This window comes from Phoca vitulina, unplaced genomic scaffold (genome assembly GCF_004348235.1).
Source record: "Phoca vitulina isolate PV1807 unplaced genomic scaffold, GSC_HSeal_1.0 scaffold24, whole genome shotgun sequence".
Lineage (NCBI taxonomy): Eukaryota > Metazoa > Chordata > Mammalia > Carnivora > Phocidae > Phoca > Phoca vitulina.
In genome coordinates, this window is record NW_022589727.1 from 8,379,700 (window position 1) to 8,400,333 (window position 20,634).

The following is a 20,634-nucleotide window of genomic DNA, read 5'->3' on the forward strand; positions in this document are numbered from 1 at the left end:
TCAGAAATCTCTTCTGAGTTGAGTTTTGAGGAGGCCATTCCAATGCTTAATAATACCAGATGCCTGTGATGGTAGGGAATATGGGGGCTCTGCTGAAATTCTTGACTATCAGCCCACTATTAAATGGTATTTACCATAAAAGGCATACTACGGTCAGACTGCAAATGGTCTAGAGAGCTGAAAACATGACACATTAATTTCAAAGGCAAAAGGAAAAAAATCTCATGCCTCCAACTGGAGGCTTCTTCCCTTTGCCAGAAGCAAAGGCACTGCAAAAAGTAAAGTATGTGGTAAATCTACATGTGTACTGACTGACTTAAGCAGTATCAGTGTCTTATGGAATTTATAATATAGAGAGAATTAAAGTACATGGCAAAGATAGCACAAGAGGACGGAGGTAAATAGAACCAAAACATTGTAAGATCTTTGAATTTTCCTAGAAATAACAAATTAAGATAAACTGTAATGAATCAAACGTATATGCCGTAATTTCTTAGGCAGCCTTTTTCAACCAGGGTTCCATAAGGGAATAAAACAAAATGATCTGAATAACCATTTTCTTAATTCTCCCCAAAGATGGTACACAGCTAGTGCTACAATAGATGTACAGGAGAAAAATTAATACATTCATTATAAGTAATACCTTAGAACACTGGGGCTTAATTTCTCACAGAATCACATCTGAAAAAGGCTGCTATGAGGTACCGATTAAATAATAAAAGGGTGTATAAAAAATAAGCTAATAGAGAAAAAAATAGAAAAACAAAAGAAACTGATAATGTAAAATTATGGATTAAAGGAGAAAGAAAAGAAGCAAAAGATGGGATTAATAAAAAGAAATACAAAGATAGTACATTTAAATCCAAATAACTATGTTATATGAAATTTTTTTTTAAAGATTTTATTTATTTATTTGTCAGAGAAAGAGAGAGAGCGCACAAGCAAGGGGAATGGCAGGCAGAGGGAGAAGGAGACTCCTTGCTGAATAAGGAGCCCAATGCGGGACTTGGGATCATGACTTGAGCTGAAGGCAGACACTTAACCTACTGAGCCACCCAGGCGTCCCTGTTATATGTAAATTAACTACTCCTATAAAAAGCAAAAGCTAACATCATACTTAATGGTTAAACACTGAATGCTTTTCTCCTAGGAACAAGGGAGCAAAACAAGGATGCCCTCTCTTACTACTTCTATTCAACACTATACAAACTCTATTCAGTATTACTAGCCAATGCAACAAGACATGAAAAATAAATGAGAGATACAAATAAAAAAAAGTCAAACTGTCTTCACATATAGACTACACAATCATGTATATAGAAAATTCTAAAGTATCTCAAAAAAGTTATTAGACCTTGTACATGAGTTTATTAGAACAATATACAAAACCCAACTGTATTTCAGTATACTAGCCATTAAAAATTAGAGCCTAAATTGTTTTTTTTAATTTGTCAGAGAGAGAGAGAGACAGAGAAAGAGCACAAGTAGGGGGAGAAGAAGGCTCCCCGCTGAGCAAGGAGCCCGACACGGGACTTGATTCCAGGACCCTGGGATCATGATCTGAGCCGAAGGCAGCAGCTTAACCACTGAGCCACCCAGGCACCCCTAGAGCCTAAAATTAAAAATATTTTTTAATTACACCAAAAATGAAATATTTAAAAACAAATTCAACAAAATATGTGTAATATGTTTATAATGAAAACTACAAAACACTGCTAAGAGAAGTTAAAGAAGAACTAATAAACAGAAATATATGCCATCACTTATGGAGAAGAAGATTTAATATTGTTAAGATGATGGAATTCATTCTCTATAGGTTCAATGCAACCCCAATCAAAACCTCAGCAGGCTTTTTCATAGAAATTGACAAATTGATTCTAAACTTTATGTAGAAAGGCACAGAAGAGTCTAAACAATTTTGGAAAAGAAGAACAAAATTGGAGAAGTTACACTACCAGATTTTAAGCTTTATTATAAGGCTACAGTAATCAAAGTAGTGTGGGATTGCATAAGGACAGGCTATATATTAATGAAATATGACTGAATCCATAAATAGATCAAACATATACGTAAAACTGACCGTCAGCAAAGTTGCCAAGATAATCAATGGTGAAAGGACAGTCTTTTTTCAACAAAGTGTTAGAACTGGATATAACAATAACACAAATTAAGCCTCTTTCCTTATGCTATACCCAAAAATTAACTAGAAATGTAATATAAACCTAACCATAAAAACTAGAACTATAAAATTTCTAGAAGAAAGCAAAGCAGATGACAAAAGTTAATGCACAGAACTGTGAGAAAATAAATTTGTGTTGTTTAAGCCACCCAATCTGTGATACTTTGTTATGGCAGCCCTAGCAGACAAATAGAGCATGTTTTTGAACTATATACATTTATGGAATTATATCACATGTATTCTATGATCTGCTTTTTTTTTTGCTCAACATTATGTTTGGAAGATTCATCTATATTCATGTGTGTAACTGCAGTCTATTCATGTTCACCACTATAGTGTGACATATAACACAATTTATGTACCCATTCTCCTTCAATGGACAATAACATTTTATTTCAAATAATGCTGATATGAATCTGCTAGTACATTTATCTTTATGCACATATGCAAGTGTTTCTCCAGGTTCCATAAACTTAGGACCAGAATTGTTGGGTCTTACTGTTGAGTGTATGAGTTCACACTGCTCTATATGCTAACCAATGTTAAGTCTATTCTCTTTTTAACCCACTGCAATCAGGCTTTTATCTCCTTAACTCCATCAAATCTGCACTTATCAGAATCTCTAATAAGCTCTACCTTGACAAATCCAATGGTCAATTCTCAATCTTCTTCTGTATTTATCTGACATAGTTGATTACTCTCTTCGTAAAACATTTGTTTTCTTCTCGCTAACTAACCTTTCTCCTATTCTCCATAAAACAGAGTGATCTTTTTTTTAAAATATTTTATTTACTCATTTGTCAGAGACAGAGAGAGAAAGGGAGAGAGCGTGAGCACGCACAAGCAGGGGAGTGGCAGGCAGAGGGAGAAGCAGGCTCCCTGCTGAGCCAGGAGCCCACTGCAGGACTCAATCCCAGGACCCTGGAATCATGACCTGAGCCAAAGGCAGACACTTAACCCGACTGAGCCACCCAGGCATCCCCAGAGCGATCTTTATATGTTATTATCATGCATAAAATGCTCCAGTGATTTCCTATTACACTGGGAATAAATTCCATGTTCTAACTATGGCTTAGAAGGTTCCATCTGGTCCTTTCTCTCTCTGCTCTCATTTCATTCCACCACCAGCCCTATTTCCTGTCTATCCCTGACGGACTCTGCTCCTGCTACATTAAAGGGCCTCTGGCATTTGCTATTCCCTCTGCCTGAAACACTCTTCTCTCAGATAGTCATATGGTTTGTTGTCTCACTTCCCTTATATCTCTAACCAACTGTTACTACCTCAGAAAGGCACAATACTTGGTGAGCACTGCATTTTTGAGACAACAGATACCACAGTCAAATGTGCTGAAATGACCAATATTAGTAACTTGTAAGGTTGTTATCTTTGAGTGAGACTCAAAATTTAAAAAAGGCTTTGCAGTGGTCCAGGTTGCAATGCAAGCTGTCCTGTCACATGACTTTATTAACCAGGATAACCAATGGTAAGAAGTGTCTGCAGGAGTCAGGGATGCTGTATTAAGCCCCTGGCAAGCCTCCAGAAGAGAACGTCAGTGGAGTAAGGCCATACTCTCTTCTGCCAACAATTTTCTAAGTGAAAAACAGACATTGGCTTGCTCTTGGGCACTAATAGAGACTTAATGCTTGACCACAGAGCACCAAATGACTATTACAAGCTGACCATTGTGAACTAGCTATTTGATCCATCAAATCATAAAACTGGACATACAAACCAGCATTCCATTATAAAAGCAAGTGTGGAAGACAAATAAATTCTATGTGCTAGTGATGTGGGTTGCCATAATACCTTTTCCTATTGCTCCACTAATCCCTTCCCCATTAGCTGATATTCATGGCCTAATGGGAATTCCCTCTCACCAGTTAACACAGGAGGAAAAAGTACAGAACTGATTTATAGATGGGTCTGCTCAGTGTGTGGACACTAGCAGAAAATGAATCTTTTACTTATACCCTGACTCTGAGGTGACCTGAAACATACTGGTAAAGGCAAATCTTCCCAGCAGGCAGAATTTCAGGTATACACCTGGCTGTCCACTTTCATGGAAGGCAGCAGGGCCTAAGATACACATCTATATTGATTCATGAATAATGACTAATGGGTTATCTGATTAATTAGGTACCTCAAAGAACAAATTTGGAAGACTAGAAATAAGGATTCTAGAAGAAAATTATGATAGACCTCCTAGGATGGGCAAAGAATGAATATATTTGCGTCCTATGTGAATACTCAGCAAAGGGAATCCACTGTAAAGAAGCCTCTCAATCAGATGGACATGGTGATCCATGTTATGAATGTCAATCAGCCTTTTTACTAATGCTTGCCCAATGGACTCATGTACAAAGTGGTCATGGCAACAGGAATGGAGGCTATGCATGGGGTCAACAAAATAGGTATCTGCTTATCAAGGCTGATATGCCTATCATCACAGCTATGTACTCATGCAGCCAACTGCTGGGACCAACACTGAGCCCCTAATTTGGTACCGTTCTCTGGAGAGGTACCAGCCCGCAAGTAGGGGGCAGATTCATTATACCTGGCCCCTTCTATCATGAAGAGGGCAACAATCTGTTTTCAAAGGACTAAATATACAGTCCAAATACAAATGCGCATTGACCACCATGGTAATTCTATACAATAATGCCTCCAAGGGAGTAGTTTTACAGGGAAGGAAGTACAGCAATAAGCTCACACACATGTAATTCACGGGTCTTATCACATGTCCTATCATCCAGAAGTAAGTGGATTTCAATAATAGTGGAATGATTTACCGAAGGCCCAGTTACAGTACCAGCCAGGCAACAACACCCTAAGTTTGGGGTGCTGTCCTACAAGATGCAATATATACCTTAAACCAGAGGACAATAAACAGTGTTGTCTTCTCTATGGCCAGAATACATGAGTATAGGAGTCAAGGGTAGAGGAGTAGTAATAATGTCTCTTTTTACTATATAACTCATAATCCATTTATATTATGGATTATGTTATATTATATTCTTAAAGATTTATTTATTTGAGAGAGAGAGAGAGCACATGAGCGTGTGTGCACACGTGGGTGGTGGCAGAGGGAGAGGGAAAGAATCTCAAGTGGACTCTCCACTGAGCAGGGATTCTGACCTGGGGCTCAACCCCATGACCCTGAGATCATAACCTGAGCTGAAATCAAGAGTCGGATGCTTAACCAACTGAGCCACCCAGGTGCCCCTATATTATTTTTATTTTTTTTTTTTATTTTTTATTTTTTTTAATTTATTTATTTGACAGAGAGAGAGAGCGAGAGAGGGAACACAAGCCGGGGGAGTAGGAGAGGGAGAAGCAGGCTTCCCGCCGAGCAGGGAGCCCGATGCGGGCCTCGATCCCAGGACCCGGGGATCATGACCTGAGCCGAAGGCAGACGCTTAACGACTGAGCCACCCAGGCACCCCTATTTTTAATTCCTATCCCCATAATCTTGGGCTTAGTGGGTTTGGGGTTGTGGTTCTCAAAGAAGAAATACTTCTACCAAAGTCATGATTTTGTCAAATCTGAAGCTGAGACTGTCTCCTGGCCATTTTGGGTTCCTCAAGCTGCTGCACCAACAGGCAGAGAAAGGGTTGCTCTACTGGCTAGGATGACTGATACCAACTGCTACTGGGGAATTGGCCGCTGCTACATAATAAAGGCAAAGAACAGTAGGTGTAGAACTCAGACGATTCAATGCAGGTGCTTCCTAGTTCTCTCATGTCTAAAGGCCCAGTCAATGGTACGCTGAAATAACAGGGAAGAGACAAGATCATCAAGGACTCAGATCGTCCAGGAAAAAAGGTTTATGTTACTAAACTAAGCAAAGAACTCTGCCACTGAGATTCTGGCAGAGGGTAGAGGCAATATGGAACGGGTGATGGAAGAAGATAGTTATGATTATCAGTTTTGGCTTTGTGAATAGCAAAAACTGTAGCAGTGATTTTAAGTTAATTATGCCTTTCCCCCCTTTACCTCACTACCTTATATAAAGAGCACCAGTGGCAGTGAAGTTTCATGTTTCAGGTGGGAGTAGAATTTAATTACAAGTCAACCTGCAAAGATATGGTAGCTTAAGAGCTTAAGAAGGGGCGCCTGGGTGGCTCAGTTGGTTGAGCGACTGCCTTCGGCTCAGGTCATGATCCTGGAGTCCCTGGATCGAGTCCCGCATCGGGCTCCCTGCTCGGTGAGGAGCCTGCTTCTCCCTCTAACCCTCCCCCCTCTCATGTATTCTCGCTCTCTCAAATAAATAAATAAATCTTTAAAAAAAAAAAAAAGAGCTTAAGAAAAAGATATGTGTTGGGAACATGATAAACCAAACAAAGGACAAAAGTAAATATTATAGGTTAAAAGAGGTGGACTGTAATGGGATATTCTCCTTTTGCCCCTCTAGATCTACTGTTCATGTTGCTCTGTGCTCCAAGAGGTTGATATTAGTTTTTGGACTGCAGCACTTGGGACTCTCTGTCCTCTGGCTTGCAATTAGATTTGGCCCAAAGAAGGAGGAGAACTGTAGAGTGACCAACTATCCTGGTTTGTCCAAAACAGACGGGGTTCTTGGGATATGGGACTTTCAGTGCTAAATCCCAGGGAAACCGGGATGAGTTCTTCACTCTACATCCTGACTCCTTTCCTGCTGGGCCAGGAGTTGGAAGTAATTGTTTCTTTTAGCAAAGGCCATGGCTCCAACTGGGCAGCTCTACCCTACAGCTATACTCTCCATGATCTGGTAATCAGTCTCTCCCTTTGTAACATTAGGCCTAAAGGTAATAACTGCTTATCATTTTTTTTGTCCCAAAGCTGTACTCTATCCCTTATTAATTTCTGTAACCCTGCCCATCTTCTTCATGGAACCTTGAATTACCCAATTTGAATGAACCATCTGTTTCCTGCTAGAGTCCTGACTGATATATCCTGGTTTATTTTCTTCGTAAGGATTATCACTATCTGATACTCTACCATATATTTACTTATTTCCTGTTTCCCCCACCAGAATGTAAGCTCCTTAAGGGCAAAGGCTTATCTGTTCAGTTCACTGCTATATGCCCAGCACTTAGAACAGTGCCTAGCACAGAGCAACCCTTCAATAACTAACCATATTATATGGTCAGCAATAATTAATAAGCTATAATCTGATTAATAAACATGTATCAACAATAAGCATTGAATAGTTGATTAAATTATTTGAAGGATACATTAATGTTAGTGACTATCTCTAGATGGTGGAGTTGTAGGTTATTTAAATTCCCATTTTGTGTCTTTCTATATTTTATAAATGTACTTTAGTATAATTAGATTACAGTAACAAAATGTTCTTTTACACACACTCTAAGAGACACAAACACATGCAATATGTATATTAATTTATATAAAACTGCAAGAAGGAGACCCAATTCTACAGTAATTCTCAGGAAAAATGAGAGCTAGATGCCTTAGAATAGGTTCTTAAGCAAAGACAAGTTCTAAATACAGAAGAGAGAAACAAAATGAAATAAAGATACTTCAAAGCCATAAAGAGGCAGAAGATCTAGAGTAAAAGAAAATGACAATAGAAGGTGAATTTCACAGGCAAAATAGCAGCAAATGAGAGGACCAAAATCAGAAAACAGCAAAATATGATGTGGAAATGAGACCCTGCGGAACACCTGAACAAGGGTGGGATTAAAATTATCTTACTAGGGGCACCTGGGTGGCTCAGTCATTAGGCGTCTGCCTTCGGCTCAGGTCATGATCCCAGGGTCCTGGGATCGAGCCCCGCATCGGGCTCCCTGTTCAGGAGGAAGCCTGCTTCTCCCTCTCCCACTCCCCCTGCTTGTGTTCCCTCTCTCGCTCTCTCTCTGTCAAATAAATAAAATCTCAAAAAAATAAAAGTATCTTACTAAAAATAACAGTGGCTACCATTTATAAAGAACCTACTAACAGCCTAGTCTGTGTGCAGAGTTTTATATACCGGAATATCATTAGTACTCGTGGTGTTGTTATAGTAGTAATGGACCCCAATGAATCCTATCTCCTAATACCTATATCCTTGTGTAGTTCTCTTCCACAATGACTCTGGAACTGGTCATGTTGATTTGGTTTGGTCAATATAACACAAACATAGGTCAGAAAAGTGCTTATGCTTCCCAAGGCTTGCCCTTTTTCTGTCTGGGAAACTGGCTGCCCTGTGAATAAGTCTGGGCTGGACTGCTGCAGATGGGTGACCCAAGCCATAACCACCACCAACGGCCAGACATATATGACTGATACTCAGACCCTGGCCCTGGCTGAGCCACTAGATGACTGCATGAGTGATCCCAGATAAAACCATGAGAAAAACTGCCAGCAGAACCCAGTCCAAATTGAGGACCTACAGAACCATAAGAAAATAACGTGGTTTAAAAATGTCTGATGTTGGGTGCTGGGTGGCTCAGTCGTTAAGCGCCTGGCTTCGGCTCAGGTCATGATCCCAGGGTCCTGGGATCTGAGCCCCACATCGGGCTCCCTGCTCAGCAGGAAGCCTGCTTCTCCCTCTCCCTCTGCTTATGTTCCCTCTCTCGCTGTGTCTCTGTCAAATAAATAAAATCTTTAAAAAAAAAAAAAAAGTCTGATGTTTTATGTCACTAAATTTTGGGGTCCTTTATTATGGAGTAATAGACACAATCCTCAAAATAACCTCCAAGGTATGAGTTATTATATACTTATACAATAAGGTCACAGAATCGTTAAAAACAAAACAAAACGCAAGTAATTTACTGAAGCTAGTACATGACAAAGCTAGTATTTGAATCCACAGTGTCAGACTCCAAAACTTTTAACTATGCCTCTACAGTACTTGAAAAAAGATGACTTGAAAAGATTTTAAAGGGAAAATATCAAATACTGACAGACTGGTGATAAGGTGATTATAATGAGAAAAAATGGATAAGTGGGTCCTTAAGGAGAGGAGGGAACTCCATGAGATATTGATTGCCAGAATTCACAATAAAGCTATGTGACTCTGCTTGCAGCACTCAAGAGATGGTATTGTCTAACACAGTGAGGGGTAGGCAACGAAGAATACCAATAGCACTCGAAGACACTAACAGAGCACCAGGAACAACCCTCCCCACCACTTGTACCCCCTAAGAAAGATACAATACACTGCTTCTCACCTGACAGAAGGTGGTGTTCTTGAGATTCATAATTGAAGTGGATCTCCATGGGCTGTAACTGGACACTTGGCACCTCGGGGAGCAACTGGAGAATTACCATTTCCTTAGTAAGCTTTTCCTGTCCACATAGGAGTCTGAAACCTGGAGGCAACGGGGCACCACTGGGCTTGGAAGGGAATCATTGTGGAGACTGGAGATATAATTTCTGAGACTAGACCACCAGAAACATCCTCTAGATAATAAAAGAAGTGGAGGAGAAAACAAAATCTCATTTAATTTCCAAGTGGTTTTCTCACAGAATTTATTAAGCTTCTTCCCTCGTGATGAGGATCAGACATTAACCCTTTTGGGCATGTATTCTCCATTCCAAGGCTAGAGACCTTCAAACATAATTGGGGGTAAATGCTACCGAAATAAGGACGTAACTGGGACGATAAGGCAGGGAAGGGCATTATAAGATTTTGTTTCAGCGGTTAACGCTGTATTCGCTGCCTTTTCTACACCAAACCGACACTACTGGTCACCATCATTATCTTTCTTTCCCTCCTTCCCTTCTTCCAGCCTCGCACATTCAGGCTGCTCTTTGCCGGCACGCTCTGCTGATCTGCGTGGATGCATCCCCCTTCCTGATTCCACATGCCCCCAAAGTTTTTGGTGTTCATTCAGTTGAAACCGAGGCCGCGCAGGCGCCGACCGGGTACCCAAAGCACGCTAGGCCAAGGACCCACCGTCCCCAGGAGCAGCGCCTGGGGGCGAGCCCGGCGGCCGGGACTCTCCATGGACTCAAGAAACCCCACAGGGTTCCCTGGCGGCGCCGCAAGGCAGCTCAGAAGGCGAGATCACCCGAGTTCCCCGGGCTCCCGTGACCTGATATCACCCATACCTCGACGTGTCCTCCAGGTCGCTGTCAAGCCTCACAAGCTGCGGAACCGCCATCACCGCGTCCGCTCTAGGAAGCTGGGAGAATTGCTCAGCTCTATGGCGGGGGGCGGGGGGGCGGGGCCGCCCGGGCGCAGGCGCGAGGGGGCGGTGGCGGCGGCGGCGGCGGCGGGTTGGGGAGAGGGTTGCGGAGATTTAACCCCTGAACCTCCGCCTAGCTGTCCCAGCCCAGCTGTAGCGAGCGACCTGGTCAGCCAGCGACAGGTCCCCTCCTGCCCTATTTGCCGGTTCTTGACGTGAATGTCGAAACATCTTTCGGGAAAGCCCTTTGGGGCAGGGTAGGTTTTCTGACTACGTAATGAGTTCTTTATTATCTCTCTCTCTTTAAATCCCCACTCCACCTCCTCTTCATATTCGCTGGTGTGCTTCCGTTCTAACTTTCTTCCTGTCCTCTCTCTGGTTTTTTTCCCCAGAACAGTGGTGTGCCTCCAAATCACCTGGGCGCCTTGTTAAAATACTTTTTTGGGGGCCCCACCCCTAGAGTTTACCACTCAGCAGGTCTGGGGTGGGAGCTCAGGTTCACAGGTACTGCTGCTGTTGGTTCTGGGACCACACTTTGAGAACCATTGCCCTACAATGCCCTACAAATAAATAATCCTCAGCGGTTAATTCCTGAGTTGCTGGGAAGCTGGATTTTGATGTACTTTGCCATCAAGGAAGGCCACAGGGGATCTGTTTCTCAACAGCTTGCTTAAGAGGAAATTTAAAAAAAAATATATATGGAGACAAATGAAAATGAAAACACAACAGCCCCCAAATCTTTGGGATGCAGCAAAAGCTGTTCTAAGAGGGAGGTTTATAGCAATACAGGCCTACTTCAAGAAGCAAGAATCTCAGATAAACCAACTTACACCTAAAGGAACTAGAAAAAGAACAAACAAAACTCAAAACCAGTAGAAGGAAGGAAATTAATAAAGACAAGATCAGAAATAAACAAAATAGAAACTAAACAGTTTGCTTGCCAGTACATTCCTCATGTGGCTAAAAGATCAGGATGAGAAGGACCTGAAATTTGGGGCAGCAGGGCGCACATTGGAATAGGAAAGGATATTGTTATGTCCTTGGAAATTTCTTAGGAAGTACAGGGGGAGTTAGGAGAATGATTGAGACATATGAGATGTTGGGAAGAGGTACAGGTTTAAAAAAGTGGTGATTGGCTGAAATGATGGTTGAGGTAGAAGTAGAGGGCTTTCTGTACCAGCCCAAGACCCTCTTCTGATGTATGAAATCTTAGGGATGTATGAGTGAGACTCTGATATTCCTGTAAAGAACTTGTTTGGGTCCAGCCTCCCAAGAATGGGGTACAGATACTTTAGAACAAAAACAAAAACAAAACAGCTTCACTGTGATATAAGAGACATTCAATAATAAGCAAATATTTAGAGTATATAATTTAGTAAGTTTTGTCATATGTATATAGTTGTGAAACCATCACCACAATCAAAATAATGAACGTATCAGCAAACTCAGAAGTTTTCTTCTACCTTTTGTATCTCCCCCCTCTCTTCCCACAGCTCCCAACCACTGTTCTGCTTTGTGTTACTATAGATTAGTTTGCATGTTTTAGAGATTTATTTAAATAGAATCATAGAGAATGCACTCTTTTTTTGGTCAGACTTCTTTCACTGAGTATTATTATTTTGAGATTTATCTGTATCACTGTTGTATATCAGTAGTCCATTGCTTTTTTTGCTGAATAATATTCCATTAGCTATATATGTATCACAATTTGTTTATCCACTCACGAGTTGATGGGAATTTGGGTTATTTCCAGTTTTTTACTATTACAAATAAAGCTGCTATGAACATTGTTGTCCAAGACTTTATACGGACATGTACTTTTTTCTTTTTCATGGTAGTTGTATGTTTAACATTTTGAGAAACTGCTACACTGTTAGAATGGCTGAAACATTTTGCATCCCCACCAGCAATGTATGAGAATGCCATAGTTGATATACTACTTTATTTTTTTTTTAAAGATTTTATTTATTTATTTGACACAGAGAGAGAGAGTGAGAGAGAGCACAAGCAGGGGAAGCGGCAGGCAGGCAGAGGGAGAGGGAGAAGCAGGCTCCCCGCTGAGCAAGGAGCCCGATGTGGGGCTCGATCCCAGAACCCTGGGATCATGACCTGAGCCGAAGGCAGCCGCTTAACCGACTGAGCCACCCAGGCGCCCCGATATACTACTTTAAACAGGTGTTCAGTAAAAGAGAATGAGAAATTTAATCAAAGGTTAATACTTACGTACAAAGGTGAGGGTTTTTTTTTTTTTTTAAAGATTTTATTTATTTATTTGGCAGAGAGAGACACAGCGAGAGAGGGAACACAAGCAGGGGTAGTGGGAGAGGGAGAAGCAGGCTTCCCGCAGAGCAGGGAGCCCGATGCGGGGCTCGATCCCAGGACCCTGGGATCAGGACCTGAGCCGAAGGCAGATGCTTAACGACTGAGCCACCCAGGCGCCCCAAAGGTGAGGGTTTTGTTAACTTTTTACCTGGAAGTGTTGATGTGAATATAGATTTTCTGAGTATTTAACCAAGGAAATCAAACTTTTTTTCAGATTGTGCTAGATTTGTTGCTTTGTGGAGTCTTACCAAAGATATTGCATTCGGAGGCTGAGAAGCCAGCTTGGAATCTAACAGTTTGATCAATCGACCAAAACAACCCTAGACCCAACTGTGGTTCACACCAGCTGACACTGGAGAAGTTCCTCTCAGTAAGGTAAAAGGAATTCAAAGGTTTCCAGAGAGATCAGGAGTGATAATACAGGCATGGGAAATGATATGAGAGTCTCAAGAATGAAACTGATAGGTCACCCACCAATATTCTACCTGATTTCCATTTCCTATTCCATTTCCTCTTGGGGGAAACTAGGCCAAACTAACATATGTCTGATTTAGGCATATTCTACAGCAGTGGTTCTTAATCTTTTTTGGGTAATATAACTACTTTGAGAATATGATAAAAACTACAGACCTCTTCCTCAGAAAGTTGGACATAAAGACCGACTGCTTATCCTGTATTGCTTATCATGTATTATATTGTATTAGAAATTAATTTCCCTTGATAGTTAGACTATATAATCAGTCTTCACAAAGAATGAATTTCAATCTAAAAATCAATCCCCAGGTCCAGGTGAAAAAGGGAAATAAATCCAAATTGTGAAGCCAAATGAAAAATTTAACATTCCTTTTTGATCAAAGAAATATTAACACGTAGGCTGCTGCTGTTTGATTTTGAATGGTACATCTAAATTATGGACAATCCAACATCTTTGATATATTAATATGCATGTCCAATTGACTGTGACTTTTTAAAAACAGAACAAGTGCTGGGGCTCCTGGGTGGCTCAGTCCATTAAGCTGCTGCCTTCATCTTAGGTCATGATCCTGGAGTCCTGGGATCTGCTCAGCAGGGAGTCTGCCTCTCCCTCTGCCCCTCCTCCCCGCTTGTGTTCTCTCTCTCTAGCTCATGCTTATTCTTTCTCTCTCTCAGATAAATAAATAAAATCTTAAAAACAAAACAAAACAGAACAAGTGCTGAAAACTGAGATTCAGAAGGCGAAATAATGGCCAATATTATCATTTCCTAAGGTTCACTTTGACAGAGATGAATAGGCTTGTATCCCAAACACCAGAATTCTCCAAGACCTCTAGAGTTGAATTCAAATCAGATCATTTCTTTTATTTTCAGTCAGTGAGGTCATTGGCATCATTTTGAAAAGTCTTCAACTTCAAAACCAAGTCACAGCAGTTTAAACAACTCTTGGTCTGTACTTAACACATTGTTGTGGGTTGAATTGTGTTCCTCCCAAAAGATATGTTCAAGTCCTAACCTGTGGTTCCTGTGAATGTGACTTTATTTGGAAATAGGATCTTTGCAGATGTAATCAAGTTAAAATGAGATCATGCTGGATTAAGGTGGGCCCTAACCCAACAACTGGTGTCTTTATAAGAAGAGGTCAATTCAGACACAAAGGAGACTCACAGAGAGGAGAGGACACCATATGAATGTGGAGGCAGTCATTAAAGTGATGCATCTCCAAGGCAAAGAACACCAAGGATTGCCAGCAATTACCGGAAGTTAGGAGACAGGCATGAACCTCAGAGCCTTCAGAAAGCACGGTTCTGCCAGCACCTTGATTTTGGATTTGTAACCTCCAAACTGTGAGAGAATACATTTCTGTTGTATTAAGCCACTCTGTGGTACCAGAAGTGAGGTGCTACTTTAACAAATACCTAAAAATGCTGATGTGGCTTTGGAGTTGAGTAATGACTAGAATTTGGAAGGGTTTTGAGGCTCATGATAGAAAATACCTAGGTTGCCTTGAAGAGATTGTTGGTAGAAATATGGATGTTAAAGTTGACTCTGGCAAGGGCTTGGAAGGAAGCGAAAAGGACAGTAGAAACCTTTTCTGTCATCTTAAAGAATACATATATTGTCATGAACAGAATTTTGCTAGGAATAATGAGCATTAAATATACTGGTGAGGTATCAGACGGAAATGAAGAAAACATTATTGGAAGCTGGAGAAAAGGCGATACTTGTAAAGTAGCAGAAACTTGGCTGAATCATGTTCTGCTATTGGGTGGAAAAAGAATTTGTAAGTGATGAAGTTGGATATTTAGCTGAGGAGCTTTCCAAGCAAAGTTTGAAAAATGTGGCCTGGTTTTTCCTTGCTGACTATAGTAAAATATGAGAGGAAAGAGAGAAATTGAGGAAGGAACTATTAAGCGAAAAGGAATCAGTACTTGATAATTTGGAAAATTTCTCAGCCTATCCTTGCTCTGGAGACAAGGCCATGAATGTAGCTGGACAACCTTTTGGTGAAGAGATTGGGTGTGTGATTCATGCATCCAACCAACTGTCTCAACAGAAACCAGAAGTAGAAATGGGTGATCCAGGAAGGATCTGAGAAGAACCCCTGCATATAACTGTGTGGATCCCCTTGATATCCACAGACAACCAACATGGTTGTTATATCACCAGAAACACTACCAGCTTGGACTGAATTGGACAGAGGCAGGACAAAATGGGACAAAATGAAGGAAGTTTGCCAGATTTCTAGGGTTCTGCATGCAGAAAATGGGGAGCCCAGTAGGCGGGTCCACTTAAGGGCTGAGAGACCAGGGCCACCTTAGCTGAGAGGGGCTGATGGAGCTTCCATTGGCCCAAGGGACATACTGAGCCACAGAGTAATAATTTGGGAACTCTACAAATATTTGGAAGTTAAACAGCCCATATCTAAATAACTTTTGGTTCAAAGAAGAAATCACAAAGGAAATTAGAAAATATTTTATTTTATTTTATTTTATTTTTTTAAAGATTTTATTTATTTATTTGAGAGAAAGAGAATGAGAGAGAGCACATGAGAGGGGGGAGGGTCAGAGGGAGAAGCAGGCTCCCCGCCGAGCAGGGAGCCCGACGCGGGACTCGATCCAGGGACTCCAGGAAGGCAGTCGCTCAACCAACTGAGCCACCCAGGCGCCCTAGAAAATATTTTAAACTGAATGAAAACGAAATGCAACATACACAATTTTATGGGATGCAACCAAAGCAGTGCTTAGAGGAAATTTTATAGCTTCAAAATGTCTATCTAAGAAGAAAATCTCTTATCAATAACCTAAGTTTCCACCTTAAGAAGCCTGAAAATGGGCAGCAAACTTAACAACAAAAAAGCAGAAGGAAAGGAGTAATAATGATTAGAATAGTAATGAATGAAATAGAAAACAGGTAAACAATAAAGAAATATCAATGAAACCAAAATTTTGTTCTTTGAAAATATGAACAAAAATCGACAAACCTTTAATACGCTGACCAAGAAAAAAAGAGATTAACAAAAGCAGAGAAGAGGGGACATCACTACCAACGCTATAATAATTTAAAAGAATATAAGGGAATCCTATGAATAACTTCATGCCAACATATTATACAACATTAAGTGTCATAGACAAATTACTTGAAATATACAAATTACTAAAAGTGACTGAGGGATGCCTGGGTGGCTCAGCTGGTTAACTATCTGCCTCCGGCTCAGGTCATGATCCCAGGGTCCTGGGATCCAGTCCCGCCTTGGGCTCCTTGCTCAGTGGGGAGCCTGCTTCTCCCTCTGCCCGCCGCTCCCCCTGCTCGTGCTCTCTCTCTATCCCTGACTGATAAATAAATAAATAAATAAATAAATAAATACAATCTTTAAAAAAAAAAGGGACTGAAAAAAATAGAAAATGTGAATAAATGTGTGAAAAGTAAAGAAGTTGAATTAGTAACTAAAAATTTTCTAACAAAGAAAAGCACAGGCCCAGATGGCTTCACTAGTAAATTCTTTCGAACAGTTAAAGAATACCAGTCTTTCACAATCTCTCCCAGAAAATAGAAGGGCCAGTAATTACTTTGATACCAAAGCAGACAAGGGCGCCTGGGTGGCTCAGATGGCTGAGCGTCTGTCTTCGGCTCAGGTCATGATCCCAGAGTCCTGGGATCGAGCCCCACATCTGGCTCCTGGCTCGGCTGGGAGCCTGCTTCTCCCTCTCCCTCTGCCTCTCCCCTGCTCATGCTCTTTCTCTCTCTCTCCCTCTGTATCTCTCTGTCTCAAATGAATAAATAAAATCTTAAAAAAAAAAAAAAAAACAAAGCAGACAAAGACATCACAGGAAAAGAAAGCTACAGACCAATATCTCTAACAATACAGACACAAAAGTCCTCAATAAAATATTAGCAAATTAACTTCATTAATATAGGGGCGCCTGGGTGGCTCAGTCGGTTAAGCGTCTGCTTTTGGCTCAGGTCAGGATCTCAGGGTCCTGGGAGCAAGCCGGCTTCTCCTTCTCCCTTTGCCCCTCCCCACTGCTTGTGCACAGGCTCTCTCTATCTCAAATAAATAAATAAAAAATATTTTTTAAAGATTTTATTTATTTATTTGAGAGAGAGAATGAGAGAGAGAGAGCATGAGGGGGGGGGTTAGAGGGAGAAGCAGACTCCCCACTGAGCAGGGAGCCCGATGTGGGACTCGATCCTGGGACTCCAGGATCATGACCTGAGCCGAAGGCAGTTGCCTAACCAACTGAGCCACCCAGGCGCCCAATAAATAAAATATTTTTAAAAATTAACTTGATATATAAAAAAGGATTACATACCACGACTCAGTAGGATTTATCCTAGTAAGTTGGTTTAATATCCAAAAATAAATTAATGTGGTTAGAGATTCAAATATCTTTCAATAATATTTATCAATAATTGAATGAATATTGGTATAATCATACAATGTAACATTATTAGAAATGAAAATGTAGGGGTGCCTGGGTGGCTCAGTCGTTAAGCGTCTGCCTTCAGCTCAGGTCATGATCCCAGGCTCCTGGGATCGAGCCCCGCATCGGGCTCCCTGCTCCGCAGGAAGCCTTCTTCTCCCTCTCCGACTCCCCCTGCTTGTGTTCCTGCTCTCACTATCTCTCTCTGTCAAATAAATAAAATCTTAAAAAAAAAAATGAAAATGTACATTGTATGAACAGATTTCACAATGTTGAATTCAGCCTGACTTAAAAGAGTACCTATTGAATTCCATTTATATACAGTACAAAAAGAGGCAAGACCAACCTATCATGTTCAAAGTTCAGTGTAGTGGCTATCTTTCAGGGCTAGAGGAGGGTGGTGACTTGAAGAGAGCACAAGGGGGACTTCTGAAGAGGGATAATGTTCTGTTTCTTCATCTGGGTGCTAGTAACATGAGTATGTTCAGTTTGTGAAAATTCAAAAAATAGTATGTGCATTTGTTTACTTGTAAAATCAGCATTGCTAACCAATACTATTTGGCTGTTCTGCATTCACAGCATCAAAACACAGACCAAAATGCACCGTTTTTTATTATAATGCTTCGTTTTATTTTCTGAGACAACTCCACCTGCCTATCTGGTCTCATTCTCTCCCCATCAGCTATGTATTCCTCTTTCCTTCTATCTTCAGTTTTTCTTCCTACTCACATTTTACCTTTTTTTCCTACAAATATAATTAGGTGTCTAGTATCTTTAAAAAAACAAACACCTTTCAATCCCGTTGCCTAGTCCAACCAAGTGTTCTTTCTTTTTCCTTCTTGTAGGATCGCATTTCTCAGAAGGAATTATCACCTGTTTTAAGTGTCTTATCTTACAAGTACATTCCACAGGTAACATCTCTCAAGCTCTTCGTCTACCCCTCCCCTTAATTCCAGCATCACCTTAGCTCTTGCCTCTTCCAGTTCTCTGCCCCATCTGCTGGTCACCTGTTCTCTCTCCTGATACACTCTTGACTTTTATGATGTTTGAACCATCTGGGCTTTCCTCCTCCAAGAAGCTTCTCTTCTCTATCTGTTCTTGCTCTTCCCACCCACAAACATTGGTATTTTATAATCTCCTGTTTATTTTCCATAAGATCTCCCTTGGTGATGTCATGCCCTTCTCCATCTTCAATCATATTTTCAGATACGACCAAATCCTGCTAAGTTCACGTTGCTAAACGTCTGTCCTCTTTTCGTTATCTGTTTTGCCCTTTAATCCACTCTACACAGTATGCCAGACACCGCCCCGAAGTACAGTTCTTGCCATGTCACATGTAAATGGCCTGCACTGATTACTAAAGGCATTTCTAATTCCCGGAGCCTGGCATTTGAAACTCCAAACCTGACCCCACCGCATCCCTCAGCCTAGGTTCCAGCCAACGAAGATGCTGGGCTAATTCCTCAGCATGCCCTGAACTTCCCGTTGCTGTGCTCTCCCTCAGGCCACTCCTCTAAGTCATCATTTTAGTCGTTGGGCAAGACTCAGCTTGAGTAGCGCCTTCTACGAGAGAAAATTTTTCTGAGTCTGTCCCGCTTGGTTTCGGCCCTCCTTGCCCTTGCCCACGACGGCAGGGTCGATCCTCCGCCTTGCACCCTCGCCGAGCCTGGGCTGGGCCCTTCCCTCAACCTCCACGCACTGCTCGCGTTAGCTTCTAGAACTGTCACTGAAGACAGCGTGTTTGTGGTGTACGAATGTGGTCTTGACCTCCTCTTCCCCAAATTTACAGAGGGAGGGTTCTATTTTTATCTCCTTGGGGTTACACCAGACGCGCGCTCTCTATATATTTCTTTTCTGCTCTTTCCGTCGCCTGTCAACCATTTTGAATCGGGGCTGTCCCCACCAACTCCCACCCGGAGACACACTGCCCCCAGCTTCGCACCCCTCCTCCCAAGCCCCTGCGCCCCGCGCGGGCCACAGAGCTGCAGTCCTCCGGGCTTCCTAGAGGGGCGCGCCCGCCCGCACTTCCGGCGCGCGCGGCCGGAGGCCGTTCTGCTCCCTCCCTGGGGTCTGTGCGGCAGCCAGCCGAGCGAAGGGTGAGTGAGGCGATCCGGCAGCGCGGCCCCGGTGCTTCCCAAACCGCCCCCGTCGGGCCTCAGCCCTCCCCGCCGCTTTGCCTCAGCCTGTCCCTGCCACAGGCAGAGCCTGCGGCTGTACCAGGTGGCCGCCCCTCCTCGACGCTTCCGTCCGGCAGTCGGTCCATTTCTTCCTGCATCTGTCTGTTTGCCTGCTCATCCGCCGCCCTAGCGTCCTTTGACTTCGCAAGCACTTACCGGGCGCCTCCTGTGCGCCAGGCCGCAGGCTGAGGAGTCGGCGATGAACTGAGGCGATCTTTCCTCCCACTTCTTATGCGGCCAGAGCTCGCTCTTGAGTCAGGTCTCAGCTGTTCGTCTTGACTTCCCCGGTTTAGGTTCGACCCTCATAGCCCTTTCTACTTTCCCCTTTGTAGTTCTTACCAAGACTAAGTTAGGTAATCCTGTGGCCTTTCTGTTTAACCTCTGCCTCCCTACTAAAATTTTAAGTTACGTAATGGCAAGGACACTGTCTTGTTTATAACTCTCTGCTCAGTGCCTAGGGCAGTGCCTGCACAAAGTAGGCATTCTGTAAATATTAAGGAAATGTGTGGAAAAACACAGGACCTCCTCGAAAGGGCCATTGGTTTGGTGGGGAAGGCATTTCAGCAGAGTACATATCTAAGAGCATGGACTCTGGAGTCAGACCATTTTGTTTGAAAACAGTCCAGACTACATCACTTCCAAACCATGGGACCTGAGACAAATTATGTAACTTCTCAGTTTCTGTTCAGTAAAACAGTAGAACCTAGACCATAAAGTGCTGCGAAGATGAAATGAACAGGTAGACCATGCTCATTGTACAATAAAAGCTCAATTAGAGTTTTCTGTTACAATTAAGTAAGCAAACAATGCAGATACATTATAATAACAGCTATACTGAAGGAAGCAGTTTTGTCCAAAAGTGCCCTGGAGGTTCTTGGGTTGCTTGGACTAAGCTAGCTGGGACCAGGCTCTCACCTCCCAGAGGGAAGGGCCATATCTAAGCTCA

General features: G+C 42.1%; 2 protein-coding genes across 6 annotated transcripts in view; one reads left to right on the top strand and one right to left on the bottom strand.

The window, feature by feature from the left end:
- Window positions 1-20,634, bottom strand: part of ZNF397 (zinc finger protein 397) — a 46,572-nt gene that overhangs the window by 4,942 nt on the left and 20,996 nt on the right. Inside the window, exon 5 of the mRNA XM_032421437.1 lies at window positions 3,987-3,992. Coding sequence (XP_032277328.1) covers window positions 3,987-3,992 — 6 coding nt within the window. The remainder of the gene's footprint in view (window positions 1-3,986; window positions 3,993-20,634) is intronic.
- ZSCAN30 (zinc finger and SCAN domain containing 30) overlaps window positions 12,823-20,634 on the top strand; it is a 19,050-nt gene continuing 11,238 nt past the window's right edge. The window contains exon 1 of one of the 5 annotated variants that reach the window (XM_032421431.1): window positions 12,823-12,988. The gene's annotated coding sequence lies outside the window, so the exon portion shown is untranslated. Of the gene's footprint in view, window positions 12,989-18,371; window positions 18,423-19,531; window positions 19,982-20,634 lie in introns of those variants that run through there. The other 4 variants (XM_032421430.1, XM_032421428.1, XM_032421425.1 and 1 more) reach the window with 4 other exon arrangements.